Below are 25,330 nucleotides of genomic sequence, written 5' to 3'. Positions count from 1 at the left end.
TTGAAGAACTTAGAACACTGTTCTAGAGCTAAAGGTCGACGTGCGACTTTACAAGCAATGCAATGAGTTGTGATGGAAAACATATGGTGAAATTAAATTTCTTAGTTTCAAAGATAGAACAGTTGGGGCGAGACCCGAATAAGGATTGCAACTAAAGGAAATACCGAGCTTCAACTTGAGCATACGTAAAAGAGGACAACCACTTAGTTTTCTCGATCTGCAACTACCACCCTAGGTCCCCAGCTAGCTCCACTAATAAGCAAAGTTAAGTTTCTTCGTATTCAATGGTTTCTAAATAAGTACGTTTTAATATGAGTATTACCTAGAATTTTGGATTATGGTTGCGATCACAAGTCACTAACAGATTGATTTGATCATGACCAGCTAGCTTCAAAGATGGAATTTCAAAGATTGATGGAAGCTGGGTGATTGGTATAGGACCGTACGGGTCTTTCATTTCTAGAAGTTGAGAGAGATAGATTGGTTTAGGAGTTCATAAAACGACTATCTGTAGGTTAATTATGATTTGTTTGACAATCATCAACACCAAAACTTGAAGTTGTACACGTTATATATCATGTAACTTATGTTATGCAAAAAATTTGCTGTCAACCATATTCATGAGAAATTTTGAAAAATGACCATATTTAGGTCTCTCAAATACAGGCGGGCAACTAATACGAGGAAACAGAGGACCTAAAGTCCTTTAATTGGTGAAGAATTATGTGGAATAATTTTAAATGGTGATTTTAAATGCTCATGAGAAATGTGCAAACATTGTATATCAAGCTATCAAATGACATTAAGCTTGATACCAACGGATGCATGCAGTAGTGGTAACGGGATGCTGTGGCTTAAGTAAAGTCTCGAGTTCGAAATCTTGTGGATGCAGCACCATGCGCTGGGAGAGTCAACCCCTCCACAGAGACCGTTAAACACTCGGAATGGATGACTTGTAAAGAGGTACGACCCCGATATGCCAAATCATTAAAAAAAAAAGACATTAAGCTTATTATATACTATATATCAGAAACAAGTTACATCATTTGATCAATAGTATGACGATTTAAACATAGAAAGTCATTCAACAAGAATACAATAAGGAACTCTACAATGTGTGGTCACGAGTATGTATGGTTTTTTACGTAGTTCAGTTGAAACATTTGACATCTTCGTTGATGAATTATGTAGTGTATATATACATACTCATTAGAGTCATTTTATGGCTAATATCCATCTTATTGGTTTTTTTTTTCTGGAGAAAATATTCATGAACACTTCATAGAACTAATATGACATTGACATGGACATAGACATATTTCTACTTCCCTGTTTTTTTTTTCAACAGCATTCAATCGGACTTGGACACAAATTAGCAAGACAAACAAATTTCAACAGTCATTATTTTCCGTACCAAATGAAGTAACATGAAGAGAGGAAGATTATGCATACCAATCCTATTGTGACAGCTAGATTCAATGCGATGTTACTCTAGCTAATTTAGCCACACGTACTTCAACTATAATAGACTTTTACCCAAATAATCAGGACAATTAGTCATTTCTTCAGCAGATGAACTTTGTCATAAAATGAGAGTTGTGGTAATTAGAGTATATGTAGATGAAGAGACAGAATGAATATTACTTAATTGGCACTCGAAAATCAAGCTCGACCAACAGCAAAGCGGAGCAGACAAGGTGACCATCACCATCCTCCAATTGCATCCATTAATTTACTCCATGAGAACTACTTATATTAAGCTCACCTTCCAGCACTCTCTGCATAGTATTCCAACTCTTTCATTGCTCTCTTACTATTCAGCACCCAACTAAAAGTATCTAGCTTGAACTGAGAGAGCGAGAGAAAGAAATGGGTTGTCTTCGTTTTCCGGCAATGGCGGCATTTCTCTTTGGTTTTTATGTTGCAGTAGCTCTGATGCCAGAGTTTGCTGAAGGCAAAACAAGACACTACACTTTCAATGTACATTTTTCTTTTAATCTCTTCATCCTTCACAACTATCAGCTTTCATGTATCATCTTGATACACTTGTAAAATAATATCGTAACTAAGCTTGTCGACGGCTTTCTAACTTGGGACGTCGCTACTGGTGTACAGATTAGGTACCGCAATGTCACAAGGTTGTGCAGCACAAGGAGGATCATAACTGTGAATGGGAAATTCCCAGGACCAAGACTAGTGGCAAGGGAAGGTGATCGAGTTCTCGTTAAAGTGGTAAACCATATCAAAGAGAATGTTACCATTCACTGGTATGATATATTAAGAAATCTTTCTATATATATGTTAGCAGATGCTACATATTGTTTAAAAGGAACAGCAGCAGAACTTGAACTAGCTAGTACTTGTTTAAATTTGTGTTGGTTTTGTATGTGAAAACAGGCATGGAGTTAGGCAACTTAGAAGTGGTTGGGCAGATGGTCCGGCTTACGTTACACAGTGTCCTATCCAAACCGGCCAAACATACACTTACAACTTCACCATCATAGGCCAGAGAGGAACTCTGTTCTATCATGCACACATTTCATGGTTGAGAGCTACTCTTTATGGACCCATCATCCTTCTCCCCAGAAGAAATGAGTCTTACCCTTTCGTAAAACCCCACAAGGAAGTTCCCATTCTTCTTGGTAAGTAACGATATCGTTGAACTATAATTTTCAACAAGCCATGATTTGCACCCATCTGAGAACATTGATGTTGAACTTGTTTGGTTTCATCTTCCGGTTTACAGGAGAGTGGTTTAAGGCAGACCCTGAGGCTGTGATTAGCCAGGCTCTTCAAACCGGAGGAGGACCTAATGTTTCCGATGCATACACTCTGAATGGGCTTCCAGGGCCCACGTACAACTGTTCATCTAATGGTACGAGTAATTTACCAATGTCATATTCTATAGTTAGGTATGATCTTAATTCACCATGTAGCAATGGAAACATACAAGAATAACAAAGCTTAAATGGGCGGTTTTTACAGATGTATTCAAGCTAAAGGTGAAACCAGGGAAGACATACCTTCTCCGATTGGTCAACGCTGCACTCAACGACGAGCTATTCTTCAGTGTAGCAAATCATTCCCTAACTGTGGTTTGTGCCGATGCTACTTATGTCAAACCTTTCAGCACTGACATACTTCTCCTCACCCCTGGCCAAACCACTTCTGTTCTCCTCAAAACAAAGCCCCATTATCCCAATGCTACTTTCCTCATCCTCATCAGGCCTTACTTCACCGGTGCTGGCACCCTCGACAACACCACCGCTGCCGGAATCCTCGAATACGAGCACCCACTAAGCGGTACTAGTACTCATTCTTCCATCAAAGCTCTTCCCCTCCTCAAACCAAGCCTTCCACCCATCAATGCCACCAAGTTTGTCAATGTAACTCAATTTGTCCAAAACTTGAACAATAAGTATCGTAGCTTGAATAGTGCTAAATACCCTGCCAAAGTCCCCCAAACAGTGAATAGGAAATTTTTCTTCACTGTAGGACTTGGAACAAACCCCTGCCCCAAGAACACGACATGTCAAGGACCGAATGGCCAGATGTTCTCTGCGGCAATCAACAATATGTCGTTTGCTCTTCCATCAGTTGCCATGCTTCAGTCACATTTCTTTGGACAGTCCAATGTGACTTACAGAACTGATTTTCCTACCAAGCCACTTGTGCAATTCAACTACACAGGAACTCCACCAAATAACACTAATGTGATCAATTCAACAAGGGCTGTGGTGTTACCATTCAACACAACTGTGGAGCTGGTCTTGCAAGACACGAGCATTCTAGGTGCCGAGAGCCACCCACTTCATCTTCATGGGTTTAATTTCTACGTTGTTGGAATAGGTTTCGGCAACTTTGATCAGAACAAGGATCCTGCCAAGTTCAATCTTGTGGACCCTGCTGAGAGAAACACTGTAGGTGTTCCGGCTGGCGGTTGGGCTGCCATTCGTTTCTTGGCTGACAATCCAGGTATGGTTGCCTAACTCACAAAATCGCAATAACATAACATAATATAATATATTTTCTTTTATAGAGGTTAAACTACATAATAGTCTACAATTTTACTTTACCAACTCTCATTTACACATTGGTTTGCTTTTAGGGGTGTGGTTTATGCACTGCCATTTGGAAATTCATACAAGCTGGGGGCTTAAAATGGCTTGGATCGTTCAGGATGGATCACAACCAAATCAGAAGCTACCTCCACCACCGGCAGATCTTCCTCAGTGCTGATTCTGACTGACCTTGGTGTCCGGATTGGCGGCCTTTTTTCTTGTCAAGTGATATTGTGTTCGAGTTTTTTTCTTCTATTAACTTAATAACTAAACATGTCGGAGAAAAATAATAACGGATTTTCTCTTTTTGTAAAGAAACAGAGAAGAACTGGTCTTTGTAGATATTTCCTGGTGTAATTTTGATTTTTGAATATAAAATGGTAATTTTTTTCACTTCTGGCATTTTGAATTACAGTGCTGTGTTCAGTACTCACCTCTATTTAAATTCTGGATTACACACTCACACAACTCATAACATATGAAGAAGATGACAAAGAGGGAGGAACTATTTTAAGTAACCTCATTTTTCTCTTGAAAAACATTTCAGATTACTTAAAATGTTGATTGGTTACATTATTCAAGCACAAGTTACAACATAAATTCATCTATATAATAAACTATACACAGTTTATGCTCACTTCCGTGCAATGAGCGCTACAGCATAAGTGATGAAAAGTACTGCTCGAATTCTTGATCAATGGTTGGCTTCCTGGTGCCGCCTGATTGAGCCTCTGCACATTAGCCAACAATGAAAACTTTACTCAGTAAGATAGACCGACTTTACAAAAATTGTAAGACAGTAGATTTCAGTACAAAACGTTCCGCTACCTTGATTAACACTCCACCTTCCTGATGAAAGTATGTATGCATGAGGGTTCAAACAATCGGAGTAGATAATGTCTTCAACCTCCTTATCTGTACATTCCTCAATGGAGTGGTCTCCGTATTCTGAGCAGATATAATCTGCCTCACCTCCAAAATCTTGGACCTGCTGATTGAGGTTCTGGATAGGTTGTTTATGCATTTCTCCATTCACGAATTCTAGTTCCGCTTCGCCATAATTTGCTTCCATAGCTGACACACTGTCCAAACTGCTCTCGGTGTCTTTAAAAGTATTGACATTGCAATTCACAGATGAAGTGGAAGGCCTATCACATATGCTCTTGGCACATGCAGGGTTCAGTTCAGCTTCTCTGTTAACTGAAATTGCAGAATTACAATAATCTCCTGCAAAACTTTTGCTACCTCTTCCTGATCCATGTCCAGACCCGACATCGACATATCCTCCTACTATTTTTCCCTTGGCTATGCCTGTCTCCATGTTCTGTACTTCAACAGGAATTTCATCAAACATGGAGACATATTCATCTGAAGAGAAATTCAGGTCCCAGCATTTATGCTTGGGTGTAGGCAAGCCCAATTGCTCGGCCAGTAATTTTCTTTTCTTGACTGTCTTTCCAACTTCAACCAGAGGGTAGCTGCACAAATAAATCAACATAACAATACTGAGAAAAGGCTGCAATTAGCCAATTACCAACCATGAATTACCAGTACAGGTCCATTAGCACTTTAACAAGTATAAAAAGAGGGGAAGGGTCGACTCTACATGGCTTAATTTCTCCCCGCCCTAAGTTTAATCTTAGTTAAACCAAAATGAAATAAGATGCGAAACACCAAGTGTTAAGCTCATGAATGTGATCAGTAAAAGGTGCAAATAAGGATGCCATCAAGTTAAAATGAGGGCATACAAGTATATAACTCAAAGCAAAGCCAAACAAACAGAAACAAATCAATTTATATCCTTTTTATTCTGGGCTTGAAACAAAACTATGAACCTTCAAACTACACAGTAATCCAAAACCTTAACCCACAACCCGCCAAGCAGTAAACTAAACTGACAGTTGACCAAAAAAAATATAAAATAAAAAACAAACACAGGAATTTGACATTGATGAGACAAGGACTAAAATATCCATAATTTTCTCGATATTTTCACAAAATTTTTCATTTTTCGGCATATGGACATATCCGTTACATACCAAGCATTTTTCGATGAAATTTTTCGAAATTTCCCGATATATCTGGAAACTTTCGAAATTTCCCGATATTTTCATAATATCACCATGTGTCAGACCTAAGGTTCAAAATCTCCATAATATTTCTGATATATCCTTCGATATCTTCTTAAAAAAACGATATATCTTAGGGGAAATATTTTATTTTTTCTTGTATCTACGATATTTCTCCGATAACATCAAATATATCCGATATTTACGATATATCCGATATATCTTCGATATATTGGAGAAATAACTGAAAAATTGTACTTAAATTTTTTTTATTTCAACTTGATGATGTCTCGGACTCTTGGAGAGGAGTTTTTGATTAATTAATCACCTCAAGCCTCTAGGGATATCAAAAGGAAGACTAGAAGAGTAGTCTCTCAATCAGGTAATTTTTACTTTTTCGTAAAAGATATCCAGATGAGGAGTGAAAATTCAAATCTTAACTCTTAAGAGTCAAGCCATATTAGTGACAAATACTCTCATGGACTTTAAGAGAATCCAAAATAAAGGGTCACATAGTAGTCACATGAAGACCATAAGAGGATGAAATTTTTTTCAATGCTACCGTAGCACCATGTAATAATGTTTAGTTGTCTACTTTTTCAATCACAATTTGACATGCAAGATTTAATTAGTTAAATTATATTTAAGCTATTTCGTCAAAGACTATTTTGGATTTCTTTCTAAAATCCTAAATCTCTACACCCTTCACTCTAAACCCTAAACTCTAAACCGTCTTAGTTCAAAATCATCAATACACATGAAAGTCATTTTATAAATAATAAAAATATGTTAAATTATATTTTTAGTGTAATAAATCCACATGTCAAAATATAACAGGTAAGGAGAACCATTAGCCATCGATACATGGTATTACGAGAGAAATTCAACATGCCTTATCCACCATATTTATTCTCTAATGAGATGCAATGAAGTGAAAACATATGGACACAATCTTCACAATGCTATGGTTATGGTCAAAGTCGAAAAATACTTGATCCAAACGGGAACTATTAGTACCACAACCCACAGTCAATCACTCACGACCCCTATTGTTGGCATATAAATCAATATATGCAAAATTATAAAGAGGAGGTATCATTTAATGACTATTTTTCACAATATACTCAGGGTTTTACTCAAGAACATAATGAAAATAGTGAAAATTTTGTACATCATAGATCTTTTATGTGGTTCTAAATCACTCATGTAATTTCATGTTTAATGTATCATATGTAAATAAGGAGTGATGATAGTCTCATTTTAGGTAAATATATATATATATATATATATATTAAGTAAATTTTGAATAATACTCGACGATTATTTTACTTCAAATTATTATAACTCACTATAAACTAATAATTATATAATAATTTCTTATGACATATAGTATATAATTGATCAAATAAATATTTCTCAAAGTTTTATTTAAAATTTTCATGTTTCTATATAAAATTCTATCAATTTACTTAATTATTTTTTAAAATTAAAATTTCTAATTTTCGGATACTCAATATTTCCGTTCGCCGAAATTTTAGTCCTTAATCACCCAGATTAAAAGCACTTGATCTTATTTCCTAAATTAGTGACCAACTAAGGCCAGAAATAGTCTAATTGAATCAATGACTAACAGTCTAATACTCTACTTCAAATCAGTGACCAGTTTAATTTGGGTTGGATCTACTGGTTACTTGCATCTGGGGCAAAGTAGCATTTCATTAAGCTCAGTCATATGAGAACAATAAGCTCAAAATCAAGCTGAAACAGAATGAATAAACAAAATTCAACGCATTGGTATCAAATTTCAGCTGTTTCAGAATCTCAAAGATGGAGCTTCAAAATGAGTCAACAAGAAACTAAAGAAGCAAAAAGGAGAGAAACCCAGATAGCAAAAACCTGAAAATCTCAGTCGGGCTGTGTTTAAACTCGGCATCCATCTCCATGAACTCGAAAGGAACTCAACTCAGCTCAACAATGATGAAAGACCAAAGTCTAGCTCCGAGGATTGCTATTTATACAGAGCCCACACCAATGAATGTTAGGCTCGCTTTTTAAGATTTTCGCCAACATCTCTCAGAGTGGCGCGTGTGAGACATTCGAACAGAACGGTATGGCTGCGGTGTGGCGCGTCGTACTGTTTTCCTGGACGTCGCGTGAGTAACGACTGGAATGGGAGGAGAGATATCTGGGCCAAAATAGTAAAGAGAAAATGCTGAGTGGGATAGAGAGCCATGTCCTATCCACGTGGTTCGGCCCTACCACCGTAAAGAAGATTAAAATGTGAAATTTAGTCAGTAAGTTTTACTACATGAAGCCATAGCATTGGCGTATTTACAGAGTTCAATCTAGAGTTTTACCGACTGTAGTATTTTAAGCAGAGCATAACAGGCTTCCAAATTGCGGAGATCAAAATCAGTTCCAAACTTAAACTGAGAATACCTATCAGGAATGACAATTGGGTAGATGTCAAATTAACAGAAGGATTCAGAAATCAAAAGAGAGAATCATCACTTCCATTATTGTTCCATCACTTCCATGTTACAAAAATACAAAGGATTACAACTCTTTCAAGGAACACAAAGACCCCTCTGTCTCCTCTACAACAGAATGTTAAGCAGGGGTGCTGATTCCCTCTATGTACAAATCTATCCGCTGAGACCATTTGTAAAGTGTATACTATGATTTTGGAGTAACTACTGAAACAAGAGGAGAGATATAACTGGTGTCTAGTTTCTCAAAGACTGACTAGGTTTGGCTATTGACAAGGACTATACTCCATTGTTCCCACAAGATCGTGTTACTTGAAAGGAAACAATTTCAGGATCTAAAAGACCATGATTTGCATTAGGAAGGGACACAGAAACGTGCTTCTCTTGTTTTGGAGCAACTCCCAGGAGGACATTTGAAAAGGACTGCCAGACATCATTGCACCATCGACCCTATATAATGCATCAGACTAGGTATGCCTCGTTCTCACCAGTGCAAACCCAAGATGATGGACCAAGAAAATTTCAGTTTTATGTTGAACCACTGGAAGGGTAATCATAGGCGGTACAGAAGCGAAGTCCTGATCCGATATGTCCTGATGTGGGGAGTAACCAACTAAAAATATTCGGACCCAGTACCTACATCAGTTGAACATGGCTAATGTAATTGATGCATAACATAAGAGATAAATTCTTGATCCAGAAGACATAACATTATCACTCAAAAGCCACAAAAGAATATATAAATACAGAGTAAAAAATCATGTACTGAAAGCTAATGTGAGTAATGTCTCTAAGAACACAATGGCAATTCCTGGAGCTTTCGTGCATTTAAAGTAAACACCAAATTTGTGCCTCTGTGGAGAGGAGGGGGGCAGGGTTAGCAAGAAAATATATCAATGATGTTTGCAAATATGCATTGGAAAACAAGAATTTATAAACAGCACACATATACTATCAGCGAAAGGAGAAGAGTAAGAAAATACCGTTGACAAATTTTGATAAGCACCAAGATCATATGGATGTGAATAGATTTGTCCTCCTTTCTCTGCAAGCCACATAGCTCTTACCCCTTCATGGTACTGTTAGAAGAAAGATGCAAGTGCCGATAAATTAGTGATGCAGATTTCTGAATGAGGTTGCAACCACACAGCTGACTATGAGGAAAATTATTCAAAGATAAATTGCAATTAATCTTGGTTTAAAATTAATAATAGAATGTCAGACAATTTAGTAATTACCAATTACCTCAATTGTGGTCTTGTTTTGCAAAATGAGGTAGATATGCCAACCTAAAAGCACACTCAGTGCCATGCACAAGGGAAACAGCAATAGCCCCGAAATGATCTGAAAACAATTATAGAAGAACAAACATGAGAAAATGGTAGTGAATGCATGGCTAATACAGACAAAGTGTAATCTTACATATACAGTTGTAAAAGAGTCTGCACTTTGCTCCTCATCCTTTTCAAAATCATTAGCTAGACTACCCAATAGCAACACCTGAAAAATTGTAAGTCCAGAATCAGTATTGAAATTAGTGAGAATGAATTACAAAACAGGATTTATCATGTTGTCACTAAAAAGATTTATATAATCTGGCAGTAAATATCTTGAATGTTGACCCCACCAGGCCAACCTCAACCCCCACAAAAATATGACAGTTAATTTACCGCTGAGAAACAAAAGAGCAAAAAAAGCAGAATGACCAGGTCAAAGATAGAAGTAGTTTACCAGGGAATATAGGCATGCTATAACAGCATACACAACGAACACAAAGAAGACCTTATAGTTTGCATGGCCGACGCAATTATTTATCCATATGCAATGATGGTCCTGGCAACCAAGAGGCAGTACTTTAACACATTATCCAGAATATCCAAGAAAGATAAAAGACACAGATAAGCATACCATTCGTAAAACACATCTCTTGCATACACGGCAATGATGTGCGCGAGCTGGCTTATAGTGAGAACACTTTTGGCAATATCTCAAATCCCCTCCCTGCACAATCATTCCACCCAACAATCATATACAGGAAAAGAACCATACATTGCTATAACCTATCCCATTGCAAGATTATATATTCCTAATAATAGTTACAAACTGCAAATTTTTTTTTCCTTTTCTTTTGGTGAATACTAGCAATCACTACAGGTGAAACCTATCAAATGAGATAACAAAAGGAGCAACTTCATTTATTTATAAATATAATCTGTCTATTTCCACATGCTTACATACAGACCATAAGTAAGTTATATACAAGTGAAAATAAGCCTAACATGAATTAACTTTCGATTATATAATGACGCACCACTTTGAGCGATAAATTGGTGTCATAAAAAAAAAGTCAAGTACAAGTGCATGTTGCAACAAAAGTACTGTCTAGCTGGGAAACTGCATACTATCAGTGGAAAATAAAATTTCAACAGGTGGATAGAACCAAACATCTCAAATTCAATGATGAACTAACTATACAAAATAGACTTGAAAAGACTAAATATACAAAATAGACTTGAAAAGACTAAATAGACTAAATGAGCTACTGATAAAATCAGAAAGGTTGAAAGTTGACAATAAATAGTTGAGAATTGTTAGTGTGATCGGCCCTCGCACATTTCTTTGGATGAAGTGTCTTACCCCTAGCCATTTACGTATTGTTGGGGCAAGCTCATTTACTAACCAGCATTGGTATTATACAAGGGGTCCTTGACTCCTATTGAACGAAGCCACCCCTCCTCCTGTGAGAATACTACCTCCAATTCAGAGTAAAGTTCCTATTCCAAACTCTTATAAGTTGTATCCTGTCTTTATATAAAGTAAAAGCACCTCAAAACTCCTAACTGCTTCAATTTTAGTGTATACTTTATGTTTTTGTGATCTTTATGGTTAATGTAATAGACTTGGAACATACTGAGAGATGTGAGTTACAAAAGGTTGGTATCTTCTGCTGCAGACTGACTGAACAAATGCAGCCAAGTCTGAATAACAGGATATCAAACATAAAAACTGGAATTGAAAAAGTAAGTACAGCTCTGGTTAGTTTCCCAAATGTAACTTTTCAATATAGTTTTATGATCTACCCTGCGTATATCAACATTGAAGCATATTGACACACATGTGCATTGGCCCCACTGGTTTAATATGACAGCATTGAGCTGTTGTCAGAACAGCTGAATATGCGTATCCACGAGGAAATGAAAGAGAAAGAAGGGCGAGAAAACCCTTTATGCAACTGGTTTTGATTCAAAGATAGCAGTTCACATTAATGTCGAAGATCAATGATCACGACAATGACCTTAATCGGGTATCTCATCCTTCCATCAAAAATAGAAGCTGACATCAAATGATGCTTATCAAAGACCTGTAACCGATAAGTGTTGGAAATAGTAATCACATGTCCATGAGAACTTAGCAAAGTAGAGGTTTGATCCCACTTATCTGCTTGCTCATCGACTACACAATCCTTGGCATATTTGGCAGCTTTGCCATAACTTACAAGTTCACTTCACCACTCATTCATCACAACAGCATCATACTGTTTTCAAAACAACTGAACATGCATTTCCAAGAGGAAGTGATAGAGAGATGAAGGTTGAGCAAACCCTATTGGACTCAGTACTGATCCCACATAACAGTTTCACATTCATCTGGGGGGCAAAGATCACGACAATAATCTCAATCAAATATCTCATCTTTCCATCAAAAATAGAAGCTGACTCAAGAAAATGCTATTTAGAGACCCAAAAACTGACAATTTCGGAACTAGGAATCACATGTCCCCCCAAGTGCATAGCACACATTGACACAAGGTTCAATCCCACTTATCTTCTTGCTCATTGACCAAACATTCCACGCCATATTTGGAATCTTTTCCATGAACTTACAAAAGTTCAAGGATTCGTAACATCCCAGGTTCAAAGCTCAAGTTGCTCACTTCCCTTCCTTTTCAATCAATATTAATGGCTTCGATTCTTTTCTATGTAAGCACGATTCGTTTGTAACAACTAAAGCACATAACTTTATCAAGCGAATCCACTAGTAAAACACTCTTTAACATGTTATTCTGCCTATTGTCCTCACTCCAAATCAGAGCTCAGCTAAACTATAAACATTCATAAATCATTCTCACCATAATTCTAACATCTCAATCCAAAACAAAACACCCTGATTTTCTCTCTAGCCAAATTCGATTCACCGAAACATAACACAGCTCTATATCATCAGCATTTTACACACAAAAATTGCCATCACATAAACCTCAAGCAACTTCAAACATATAAAATCTTAAGCAAATTCAAACACATTCACAAATAAATTGAAATCAAATTTTAATGGAATTAAAGAATGTGAATTTGGATACCTTGCGCTTGATCTCGTGGATAGGGTTTTCGGAATCCTCAACATCGGGCATGTACGTGGCGGGGACCCGACCCGGATCCCGGAAAACTGATACGGTGTAGGTATAAATACACATAGCGGCGACGGCCGTGAAAATGGCGGCGTTCATCAACCCCGGCGACGACCAGAGACCGAACCACCGGTCTAGGAATACGAAGACGGTGGAGAAGTAGATGTAGCCGATGGCGACGACGACGACGGCCACCGGCAGAGAGAACCCGACGGTTCGCGCCATTTTTGTGAGAGGACGGAGGTTTCGTCGGAGACGGAGGCACCGGCGCAAAAACGACGGCGACTCCCTGTGGCGGGTAGTGTCGTTTTTTTAATATTTAAAGCTGAAAAAAAGTGCGGAGAGAGTTTTGGGGTGTGTTGCAAGTTTGTAAAATCTAAGAGACTGGTTGAGAGCGAAATTTACGGGATTGCCCTTGAGAATTTCTGTTGCTTGAAAAGGATCCTGTATTTGGTTTGTTTTGCCCAAAATAGAATCCATGGAAGAAAAGGACAGATTAACTGACTAACCCCCAAGCAACAGAAGGAGGTTGATTGCTTGCCTAATATCAGTTAGGCACAATCAATGGAATTGATAGATGGAGTCTCATCTAAGAAATGTCTTAAAGAATAGAAATCATGACTTAAAGTGATATTATAGTTGATGTATTTGTTGAGAATTTAAATATGATTTTCTATTGTATCTTAGCCATCCTTTTGAAATATTTTTTTTCCTATATGATATATAGTTCTATTCCATGTATAAATGCATTTCCCTCTTTCTGATTTTATTTTTTACTAGTAAAATCTGATTCTATATGTACGATTAAATTGAAACTAATTGCCTTATGGTCGATCATTAGATGAAGCCATGAAGCTCACTCTTTGAGTGCTGTTGTTGCCGTACAAAACTAACGCAAAGTCCTACCGTTCGTAGGACTATCATCAGAGTTGCAATGCCAAGTGTTCAAAGAAGTTTGAGAAGTACTTCTGAAATTCATAACACTATGAAACTCCCTTTATCAATCAGCAATAAAATAAGTGATTCCTATAATTTTATTTTACACAGTAGAAATGATAGATTTGATAAGTGTACCTATAATGAATTTGATACAATCATAAAATGAACAAGTGTATAGTGAACTTCGATAAAATTGGAGAACAAATTAAGGAACTTTTCTTTTCTTTTCTTTGTAAGAACAGAAAGACGATAGTTAAGCTCCTTTGATTGATGTGAGTATAAATGTCTTCAGTTAGAGTTGTAGAGCTTTGTAATAGAGGCAAACAGTAATTAATTAGAACGAAACATGATGATCTATAAATTGCATTCAGTACAAGAATCACAGGCATTACATGCAAAAGTCAAAACTCCCACCCAGTACTTCTTTCATAGGATGGGAAACATCACTAATTCAACAAACTGTCTTGGCCTATAAAAGCCTTGGAAACCTTTCTAAACACAACCCTATTTTGAGGAGCAACAAGACAAGACAAGACAACAAAACCAAACAAAATATATGAGCACGTCCTGATCTTAACATTTGGGAAGATCTGAGGGAGGTGGAGGCAGCTTCTGGTGGCGCTTCTTTCCGTCGGTGACAACCCATGCCATCTTCAATCCCCAGCTGGTGTGCACTTCTAAGTGGCAGTGCATGAACCAAACGCCTATTGCATCACCAAATAGAAAGAAAGGAACAAAATCAGAATGCATATATGTGCATAAAAGATCAAGTATAATGTTCGAGATAGGAAAACATCTAACAACATAACATGTCAGATATATAGCATGAGAATATTAGTTAATTACTTGGCATATAAGTAATTACCTGGATTATCAGCAAGGAAGCGTAGCGCAACCCACCCACCAGAGGGCACACCAACTGTGTTCCTCTCAGCAGGATCGACAAGGTTGTACTTCTTAGGGTCATTTTTAGGATCGAAATTTCCAAAACCAAAGCCCACCACAAAGAAATTGAATCCATGAAGATGAAGTGGGTGGCTCTCAGCCCCAATAATGCTAGTGTCTTGCAGAACAAGCTCCACTCTAGTGTTGAATGGCAGCACTGCAACCTTAGTCCCAGTGCTCACAGCAATGTTGCTTGGTGGAGTACCTGTGTAGTTGAATTTGACTAGTGGGTTGGCTGGAAAATCTGTGGTGTACACACCCTTTGATTTGTTGAAGAAATGTGCTTGGAGGAGGGCAGTATTAGGTTGCACAAATGATACATTGTTGATTGCCGCGGCGACCTTGGTGTTGTTTGGGCCAGGGCAGTTTTGGTTATTTGAGCAAGGACTTAGTCCCAGACCAACTGTGAAGAAGAAGTTTTTGTCCACGGTTTTGGGGACGCTTGCAGATGGAAATTTGGGATTGGCCAAGCTGCGGATTTTCATGTTGTAGTTCATTGAGAACATTGTGTCATTGAGCTTTGGAAGCACTGGTGTGAGAAGAGGCAGCTTCTTCTTGTTCTTGTTTTTGTTTTTGTCATGGTTGCTTGAGACAGAAGTTTCATATTGAAGTAGACCTGTGGTGGTAGAGTTGTCAAAGGCAGCTGGGCCGGAGACATAAGGCCTAGCTGCCATGACAAATGTGGCACTTGGGGACTTGGATTTGGTTCTCAATAGGACATTGGTGGTCTGTCCTGGTGTGATGAGAACAACTTTGGTATTAAAAGGCTTCACATACACTGCATCGGCTTCGACCACAGTGAAAGTGTGATTAGCAATGCTGAAGAACAGCTCATTGTTTAGTGCAGCGTTGATCAAACGAATCAGATAGGTCTTCCCAGGCTTCACCTTGAGCTTGAATGTATCTGTGAATTGAAAAATCTTACATGATCATAATCTTATTTTTCCAATCTACAATTCCTCTAAATTCAAATTTAACAATGTCAAACCAGTGATGTGAAAAAAGAAAATGTGACCCCATGCCATATATATATACCTTTCGCTGAGCAGTTATACAAAGGCCCTGGAAGACCATTGATGGTGTAGGCATCAGAGACATTTGGTCCTGACCCTGTTTTCGTGGCTTGGTTGATCACTGTTTCTGTATCTGCTTTCCACCATTCTCCTGCAAGTTTGAAACAAATTTCATTATCAGTTAGTTGCCAAGCTTACACTCTTATCAGCTGGGATTTCTAACAAATTAAGATTGGAATATTGAACTACTTACCAAAGACGATGGGGACTTCTTTGAAGGGTTGGGGGAATGGGTAAGGCACATGTTTCTTAGGGAGAATGACAATAGACCCATAGAGGGTTGCCCTAAGCCAAGAGATGTGGGCATGCCACCACAGTGTGCCTCTCTGGCCAGTGATGGTGAAGTTATAAACATAACTCTGCCCTGTCTGAATTGGGCACTGAGTTATATATGAAGGTCCATCTGCCCATCCACTCCTTAATTGCCTGATTCCATGCCTGGCCATCAAAATGTAAACCGATTCTTAATTAGCATTCGCCGTGAAAACTTAATCGACGGCAATGAGTTAGTAATGTATCTCAAGCTAACATACCAATGAAGTGTGACATTGTTCTGAACATGATTGACCACCTTGATCACTAGCCTGTCGCCTTCCCTTGCTATGATTTTAGGCCCAGGAAACTGCCCATTCACGGTTATAATGCTCTTCGTTTGACAAAGTCTGGTCACACTTTGAGACTTGATCTGCACAAAACAATAACCTAAGTATGTTAACAAACAGACCCTAGAACAATCTATTTCACTATATGGTAAATTGGAGTACATACATTAAACTTGTAGTGCCTGGTAACCCCTGCATGCTTCGCCACTGCTAGCTGCGGCAGTACACAAAAGAACGCGCAAGTTGAAAAGAAAATCATAGCCATTGACAATGCTGGTGATGCAGGAAGACTAGAACCCATTTATTTTTTTTCCTTTCTCCTATCTCAATTTCAGAAATCTGAGATGGAGCTGTGTTGGATGAGAAAACAGCAGATTGATGAAGCATTTTATAGGGTGAGCTGAGAATGCCAAGCTTCATATGTTGCAAGTGTTAATTAGGTGATTTGGTATGAGTAAACCTATGCCTTCAGCAACCAATTAGATGTTTGAAACCAGACGTGAGCTGCTGGTCAGGCTTTACTTTAGAGTGCTGATCAAGCCAGATTATACCAAGTTACTAACTAATTATTTCTCTAACGGTTTGACTTGAACGTCCTGAATTGCCCCTTTTACAGGTGGAAGTACATGGGTGTTTATGTCAAATTAAGCGTGAAGAAAGAAGAAAACTGGACTAATGGGCATGGTGCTTGGTAGCCTTCAACCTCCTACCTTTCATACTTGTTAATCAAGGAAAACGAAGGAAGATGTTACACCATCTTGTTAGATGTCACTGGTTTAAATTTAACAGCTTTGATGTCAATGGAAATCGATATACTTAATTCGTTAGTGGTTTATTAGAACATCAGCAGTGCTTGATTTGTCAACATCAGTGGAAACGCTACAAACCCGTTGCGCAGGCATATTAATTCACTTTGATATATTGATGTTGTTCTTTTAGATTGAAACAGATGCCATACAACAATCAAGAAAATGATATATTTCATAATTTTTTATTCAATTCAACAGATAAAATTTATCTCTTGGGTGACGTGATTAAATTCGTAAACTTATGTGCCTTGAAGATTTTTAGTGGTGAAAAAAAGGTTTCATGCAAGTAAATGGCTGGTCTACAACTTCATGTCTTGCCACTTTGGTTGTAGCTGCCAAACTCTTTTACTTTAAAATATTTATCTCTACAAAATGAAAGAAAATTACTGGTAAAATCCATGTAAACAATCATCCTAATTAGACAAAAAGTTAATTTCGTCATCGGTACCCAAATTATTGTGGCAATGTCAATGTAGTACCTCAACTCTGAGTTGTACCAATGTAGTACCCAAACTTGTAATTCACTATCAACGAAGGGTCTGAGCCCAATTTCCGTTACGGCTTCGTTATCTCGGTCACATGTCCCGCACGTGACTACAAAAAATTTTTCAACATCGGTACCCATACTCTTGTGGCAAGATCAGTGTAGTACCCCAACTTTGAGTTGTACCAATGTAGTACCCAAACTCGTTTTTCTCTATCAACGAGGGGTCTGAAGCCAATTTCTATCACAACTCCATCTTTTGGGTCACGTGTCATAACTTCTCGTCTTTTCTCCTTTTCTTTTCATTCTCATCCACTCTCACTCCTTCCACACTGTATTTCTGAGCTCAGATTTCGAGGCAAAACAACACTACGGGTTGTGTTTCTTCCAAACTCTTCAATCACGATGACGACTTCTCCCAGTTCGGCAGCTCCGCCTTGAGCCACAACATCGTCTCCCTCACATCCTCCACCTACGACATTCTCTCCCTCCACCTACGACATTCGAGGCATGTAAAGCGGCGCAGTCAGCGGTCGAGAATCTCATAGTGAAGTTCTGCAATCGTGACGTGCCGATGGATCAGGGGTTCCAAGGAGAGGTGGAGGAGCTCGAAGATGGTGTTGGTGGTGAAGGAGGAGGCGGTGGGGATGAGAGGAGGTGGAGCTCCTCGATGTCGCCCTGTGGTGGTGAGGCGTCCGGAGCATAATGAGAATGAGTTGGTGTTTTGCCCAATTTGTAAGTTGTTTCTTAATTTTAGATATTTATTGTAAGAGTTTCTTATTTATGGCCTTAGAACCCACATAGAGTTATTTAGGTAAATACCCTTTTTATTTTGATCCAGAAGATGAAACCATGACATAAATTGGCCTCAGACCCCTCATTGATAGCGAAAAACGAGTTTGGGTACTACATTGGTACAACTCAGAGTTTGGATACTACATTGACCTTGCCACAAGAGTTTGGGTACCGCTGTTGAATTTTTTGTGTGGTCACGTGCAGGACACGTGAACGAGATATCGGAGCCGTAACGGAAATTAGGCTCAGACCCTTCGTTGATAGCAAATTACAAGTTGGGGTACTACATTGGTACAACTCAGAGTTGGGGTACTACATTGACCTTGCCACAATAGTTTGGGTACCGATGGTGAACTTTTTTCTTAGACAAAATACAAAGCACAAGTCGCCGAGAGGTGTAGAGACAATGATTGAGTCCAACCTAGAAGGCCAATCGAGTGTCACGTCTTGGCAGAGAAGTTCTTGTGTGGGGCGATCGCATAGGTGGCGATGAGGCTGTCCAATAAGAACATAACAAGGGCTATTTTGGGTATTGTGTTGGAAATAAATGAGGGTAAAATAGAAATTTGGAAATAAATTGCTGCATTTTTATTGGGCTGCCCCATTGCCATGTGGTAAGGGAGTCCGCACCTAAGAATTTTTCGTATTTGCAATAGCATCCGCAAAAAAGTTTATCTCCACCAAAACCATCATTTACTTAAAAAGATAAAACTATTTTTGATGATTTAGCTAATGAGGTTTTTTTTTAAAAAAAATAATAGTTCTATTAACTAAGTAAAAGACACGTGCATCATAAGTTATCTTAAACCTAACTAACTAAGGTGGTAACAAAGTTACCCGGTACAAGTATCAATCATATGACATGTAACATTCATTATAAATTACGCACAAATAAACCTAAATTATCAATAGTGAACCGAACAGTCTATGAAACCCCAACAAAAGATATTATTGTCACTTAGGACCTTAATTGGTGTGCAACAAGTAGTACCTAGAGTAAAATAAAAACGATTCACCCTTTCATATCTTAGATGAGGGACGTTGAGATCTAAACGACATCATCGCCCTTGTTAGAACTAATCAACTTTTTTTTGGAGATCAAGCATAAAGACCCAATCCCCAAATTGAACCCACTTAAGTTTGAGTCTAGACCCAGACCCAGGAGCCTGAGTGCACCCGGCCAAAATCCTAGCAGGTTTGTGCCTCCACCCAACAATCGTCATCTTCCTTGTCAGTAAAGAAGTTCGATCATCCGCCCCTCCATCAGCTCTGATGATACACTTGCAACATGTTACCAAACCTCCCACGGCGTCGCTCCCATCAAATCTGATCCTATCGATGTCATGGGCACCCCCTCTATTACACCCGCAACCGCTAAAACCATTGTTAGGTAGTCATCTTGTATTCCAACCAGAATTAGAATCTTTACTGACAGTTTCTAGCCTTCCTCCTTACCCGAGTGAAACCTGGTTCTCTAAACCACTTGGAATCCTTGTAGCAATTGGGTTGGGATCCACGGGGTTTTGCCGGAGAAACCAACGCCTCTCTTTGCTTGAACCACCACAACTACGCCATGTCTTGACCGGAATAAATGAAAGATCACTGCTAGTGATGCAAAACCGTTGTTTCACCTCTTAAAAAACACTCTGGAATACCCGGAGTATTATTATTATTATTATTATTATTATTATTATTATTATTATTATTATTATTATTATTATTAAATGTCATTAGGGTTATTTAGCTAATGAGGTTTAAACATGTGTTATGTTCTTCTACTGTTTTTTTTCTTCTCTCTATTCCCTAATCTCTATAAACATGTACTTTTTAACAAACATTCTGTGATTACTCCTATTTGTGATAGCCCATTTTGAGTTGAACTCAACATTTGTCATACTTGTTCTTTAGCATCTTTTACAAACTAACAACAAACAAATATCATTAGAAGTCCTCAAATCGGCATTCCTTGCTATTGTACTTAGCTTCTCGAGTAATGTTGTTAACTGGCGGTATAGTTATTGTTAGAAAAATGGTTAATAAATTATTTAAAATTAAATTTTAATTAATTAATTAAATTAAGTTAAACTTATAATTAATCAAAGATGAACATAGATTTGAGTTCTCCTTAATGAGGGCTACAAGATCATATGTTTGTTTGTGTAATTTGGTTTGGGGGTGAATAAGAAATTGTCACTCAAAGATGGCTATTTAGAATGAGGGAAAAATGTTTGTCCCACATTGGAAAGAGAAGTGTTGAAAAGACTTTATATAGAATCCATTGTGTATGGATTGTAAAGTGTGTAAGCCTCTTTATACTTTCTCGCACACGCGCACGGGAGTGGGGGGGGGGGGTGCAAATCTCAGGTCACAAGGAAAACTCATGTATGCCCGTGCGACCTGCGGACACGAATGCAACACCGAATTGAGGGTCTTAATTCGGAACGCAGATTCTTTTTGCATTTCTTGTTCAAATTATTCTCTTGTAACAACTATGTTATTGTGTGTTATGGAGAATTATAACAGATTGAAATCAGTGCTTGTAACATATGTAACTCAAATATGTTATGATCTTTTGATTTCTATAACAACCATCTTATTCATTGCTGATTGCAAATCCTCACTGTATAAATAGCCACCATCATTTCTTTGTAAATCATCCATCAAAAACACAATCTGCTCTCTCACTCTCAAAGTTCTTAGTTGTTCTCTAGTGATAGAAAGAGGTACCTTTCGAGTTCGTTGAGGGTTCTAATTAGTAGTGCAACTTCCTAGAATTGTTTAGTCGTTATATCCTGGGAGACAAGCGCCGAGCATCCTTGCACCGGTAGAGGAGGCGTAAACGTCTTAAGGACAGTGTGGTATCACACACGTCTCGACTAGTTCTTCCATCACCAAACGTTCGGTATTTTGGTCGAATTTCTTTTTTCGTGTTCTTCGTTATTAGAGTTAAATGTTTGATTTCTGCTTTATAATTATTTATAATTTAATTTATTAAATTATATATACAATATATCACTGTTTTTTCTAACAGTTATTCACTCAATCATCGTAGATATTGACAGTAGCTGATCAAGGTAGACATGGAGTCATAATGAAATACTTTTACGCTGCCAACCATTGATCATGTTGGTTGCTCACTAGTCATTTCCATTTAAAATTCCAACCACACATTGTGCTGAAATTGACGGTTCCTCAAAATGGTATCTCAACTTCTCTAAGCAATACCACAAAATAAGTTGCTATAGACAACCATAACCGCAATCTTGATAGTATGAATGTATGATACTGTCATTGCTTCCTCAGCGATGTGTTTGCTAATGGTCTTGCTCTCTTATTATCCTCATTTATTAGTGTAACATGTTAAGTTATACTCAAAGTGAAAAACAATGCGATATTAAAGATACATAAACATAGTTCTTAAGAATGTTAACAAAGTTGATTCACATAAAAACTTCCATCCATAAATCAATAAATTGCAAGTGCACAAACCTAGAATACAAAAGAATTATATAAATAAACTGTTAAAACAGTTAACTGTTTATTTAAATAATTCTACAGTATATCATATACTTCACAAAACTCAGTTCTCACTTCACTTGCTACCCATAATTTTGCAAAATAAATAAATTTTTGCAGCACTCTTATTCTAATCTAATCTATTATTTCTACCCAAAACACCAAAATGTAATCTGCTATGCTCTAATCAAAACCGTCCACACGTCTAACCAACCTAAGATGGAGCCACTCACAAAATGAATAAATGATGACGATGATATAGTCGAGGACCACTGTAACTACCATGGTACTTACCTACATACTATCATAAAAATAACCACACAGTCCACACCGGGAGGAGCTATCATACATTGAGCCCAAATTTCTGACCCGCCAAATCACACTGCACCTCAGCCAATCCGATGCGAGAGTTATGGAGGTCAAACTCCATCCACACGTTCTGCTGATGATGGTGACCAATCACAAACGCCTCCACACCCAAAAGGTCAGAGTTCCCAAATGTGAAGCAATACAGGGAATCATTACCCCTCACCTCGCCCCGTACCCGATACAGCAACTGATTACCCGTGACTTTCATCTCGGCGCCCCGAAACATTAGCGTCACCGAAGGTAGCTGCGGAAGCTTGGACTGGTTCAACCCGACCCGGTAGCACAAGTCCATAGCTCCTTGGAACACGAAGTTCTGATCCTCATAGACCCGGAGAAGGTGGGCGGTTTGGTTCAGGAACTCGGTTCGGAGCGCGGTGTAAACCGGCCCGAGAAGGAAAGTGAACTGGGTGCCCGAGTCGACCATGGTTTGACCCGCCCCGGTATGGTCGGGTTCGAACCCGGACTTGGGTATCGGGAGGAGCTTGTTGGCGACCTTAATGCCTTCCAGTTGGACGGTGTAGGCGACGCGGTCGAAGTACGGCAACGGGGTCGAGATTTGGATCAACGGAGTGTAGTTCAGCGGCGCGACCCACGAGAAATTGGTGTCCCCGAGAAGCAAGACTCCCGAGAAATCGGACCCCGAGATGCAGTACGAGAATTTCGGGAACTCCATTTGCGTTACGAAAGAGAGCGAGCCGCGGTTCATGCCCATTAACCCGGTGTTCTTCGAGTCCTCCTCGGAGTTCGGGTCGAATATGGAGTCCATGCACCCGAAAACCAGACCCGAAGTCTCGAAGCTTCCGATGGAGAATGCGTCGGCGGCGAGGTTCCCCTCCGACGACGAGAAGTCGGCGTAGGTCAGTGTGGCGTGGCAGAGCTTTTTGTCGTCGCAGGAGGCGGGTATGGATAGGTCCCGGGTCCGGGTAGTACAGGTGGACGAGGAGCACGGGATGGGCTTGTAGGAACTGGACCGGGTCGGGTCGAAAGTGAAGTTTCGGGTCCTGTTGCAGTTAAGCCAGGAGAGCTCACTTCCGGTGTCGATGATCATCGAGACGTTCTGGGGCGGCGTGCCGACGGTGACGGAGACGGTGAGGGTGACATTGTGATGAAATGGGAGCTTGTTGGGTGACTTGGGGAAGGACCCAGATGGAATTTCTTGAGTTTTGAGGGGCAAAATGAGTGGTGGAGTCAAAGAGGAACATAGAGTGGAAGTGAGAGTGAGAAGTAGAAGGAAAGAGTTGAACTTGAGACGTGTGATTGGTATGGAGTTGCAGGAAGTGCAAGGTTTCATGGCGGGGTTTAATATACTATGTGGTTTGAAACGGAACAGTGAGAGAGAGTGGAGCACAATGTGGAAGAAGAAGGGTTGAGATTTTGAGAATTAATGAGGACAATGTGGGAGTGTCTAATATTGAAGGGACACAGTGTGAAGAGTCTGAATGTCTTGAATGCTCTCTGATGTATAAGACTCAAGTCTTTCTTCAGAGGAATCTTGATTTTCCTCAGGTTTCCTGCTCCGGAAAGATCTAAGACGGTGAGATCCATTATAACGAGGAGTCAAACGACTGTGTTCCAACTGTCGCGTCTAGCTCGACAGACAATTAGATATTTTGTAGTACTCCGGAATATTGAAATTTAGTAGCAAATGATCATTAGTTCAATAATTTTCCGCGTTGTTTAGGCATTTAAGGATCCAATGAATGGAGTCTAATCGGAAATAAATGCTTGTGTGTTCGATTAAAACAGGTTCACAAGATTCATACTCGATGTGGGACTCGAGTAAACATCTCCAGATTTTCGTCACTACCGTGTAAAATATGCTAGATTTTAGGGGCGGCTATTTTGGGTCTGTGGCATCATCCTTTAGCATTTAGTATGTGAAGAATGGAATTGAATACGATAATGACCCTCGTGCCCAAAGTATGGTGGTGTTATGGCTGTAGGCTAAGTCGATGACTCTTCTTATCGTGAGGGGGAGGGAGGTCTGTGACAGAATTGGACAGCTGCCAAATTGCAATTTGCCCCAAAGGGCCCCATGCAAGGGGATAGTCTATCTTTTTCTTGTCCTACAAAACAAGGGCACTTCGGACAAATTCAGATATGGGATATCTTTAGGGATATCTTTAGGGCGGACTTTAGAGACTCAATCATGTACCGTCATGGCCTGATGGGTTCAGGTATTAGACCCTTACACATTGTAGACACATGAAATTTAATAAAATAAATTATCTTCATTAAATTATTAAATCGATCAAGAATCTGAAAAAATTACACACGTGACCTAAAAGTCAACAAAGTTAGTGCGGATCCGAATAAAACTCGTGTTAGCACATAAATAGATTATTGTAATCGAAGCTACGTGATTCTGACTTAAATCGGAAATTGAATGTCATTGACGATTCGAAATGGTAATCAGACATTTGATTAAATTAATAAATTCTTTAACGGTTATAATTAAATCAATTATTTTCTACTTAATTTAGTTATGAGAATAACTATTTATTAAATTAATCAGAAAATACATATTGATTTAATTATACAATTAAATAAATATTATTATTTTAGTGTCATTAAAATATTTTATAAAATAGAAGCCTTGACACTATAAGTACTCATTCCAACATAAAGAGATGGGACTTGAGAAAAAGAGAGAAAATCAGTTGAGCAAGAGAAAATGTACTAGAGCTCAAGAGAAAGACCCCCTACTTCGACTTCAACACAAGAGAGAGCGAGATCACTCTCGAGAAATCCCAAATTCGAGAAATCCCAAA

The 25,330-nt window shown here is 38.7% G+C and overlaps 5 protein-coding genes across 6 annotated transcripts; 1 reads left to right on the top strand and 4 right to left on the bottom strand.

The window, feature by feature from the left end:
• The first annotated feature begins 1,843 nt into the window (after window positions 1-1,843).
• On the top strand, window positions 1,844-4,439 carry LOC126800970 (laccase-17-like). The gene is made up of 6 exons (XM_050528400.1): window positions 1,844-1,980; window positions 2,116-2,267; window positions 2,398-2,642; window positions 2,747-2,875; window positions 2,986-3,975; window positions 4,109-4,439. Exons 1-6 carry the CDS (start codon window positions 1,870-1,872, stop codon window positions 4,237-4,239), a joined length of 1,758 nt encoding a protein of 585 aa, XP_050384357.1. The 5' UTR covers window positions 1,844-1,869; the 3' UTR covers window positions 4,240-4,439.
• Window positions 4,440-4,623: 184 nt separating this feature from the next.
• LOC126799694 (uncharacterized) lies at window positions 4,624-8,190 on the bottom strand. The gene is made up of 3 exons (XM_050526941.1): window positions 8,027-8,190; window positions 4,890-5,539; window positions 4,624-4,792 (listed from the first exon to the last, which is right to left on the bottom strand). Exons 1-3 carry the CDS (start codon window positions 8,071-8,073, stop codon window positions 4,716-4,718), a joined length of 774 nt encoding a protein of 257 aa, XP_050382898.1. The 5' UTR covers window positions 8,074-8,190; the 3' UTR covers window positions 4,624-4,715.
• Window positions 8,191-8,621: 431 nt separating this feature from the next.
• LOC126799013 (probable protein S-acyltransferase 16) lies at window positions 8,622-13,357 on the bottom strand. 2 transcript variants are annotated; one of them, XM_050526122.1, is made up of 7 exons: window positions 12,980-13,357; window positions 10,528-10,620; window positions 10,351-10,452; window positions 10,042-10,119; window positions 9,865-9,963; window positions 9,603-9,698; window positions 8,622-9,255 (listed from the first exon to the last, which is right to left on the bottom strand). In XM_050526122.1, the coding sequence occupies exons 1-7, from the start codon at window positions 13,250-13,252 to the stop codon at window positions 9,148-9,150; spliced, it is 849 nt and encodes a 282-aa protein (XP_050382079.1). In that variant the 5' UTR covers window positions 13,253-13,357; the 3' UTR covers window positions 8,622-9,147. The 2 variants fall into 2 exon arrangements, with proteins under 2 accessions (XP_050382079.1, XP_050382077.1); XM_050526120.1 differs by having other exon boundaries at window positions 9,865-10,119.
• Window positions 13,358-14,300: 943 nt separating this feature from the next.
• On the bottom strand, window positions 14,301-16,915 carry LOC126800947 (laccase-17-like). Its single transcript, XM_050528379.1, has 6 exons — window positions 16,753-16,915; window positions 16,518-16,669; window positions 16,178-16,422; window positions 15,947-16,075; window positions 14,832-15,815; window positions 14,301-14,670 (listed from the first exon to the last, which is right to left on the bottom strand). The coding sequence occupies exons 1-6, from the start codon at window positions 16,885-16,887 to the stop codon at window positions 14,540-14,542; spliced, it is 1,776 nt and encodes a 591-aa protein (XP_050384336.1). The 5' UTR covers window positions 16,888-16,915; the 3' UTR covers window positions 14,301-14,539.
• A 5,618-nt stretch (window positions 16,916-22,533) lies between these two features.
• On the bottom strand, window positions 22,534-23,883 carry LOC126799872 (aspartic proteinase PCS1). The gene has a single exon (XM_050527137.1). The coding sequence runs from the start codon at window positions 23,848-23,850 to the stop codon at window positions 22,534-22,536; it is 1,317 nt and encodes a 438-aa protein (XP_050383094.1). The 5' UTR covers window positions 23,851-23,883.
• Window positions 23,884-25,330: the final 1,447 nt, after the last annotated feature.

Source organism: Argentina anserina, chromosome 6 (genome assembly GCF_933775445.1).
Source record: "Argentina anserina chromosome 6, drPotAnse1.1, whole genome shotgun sequence".
NCBI classification, from domain to species: domain Eukaryota; kingdom Viridiplantae; phylum Streptophyta; class Magnoliopsida; order Rosales; family Rosaceae; genus Argentina; species Argentina anserina.
The sequence above is the reverse complement of the archived record's forward strand: the minus strand, read 5'-3'. Positions and strand labels throughout refer to the sequence as shown.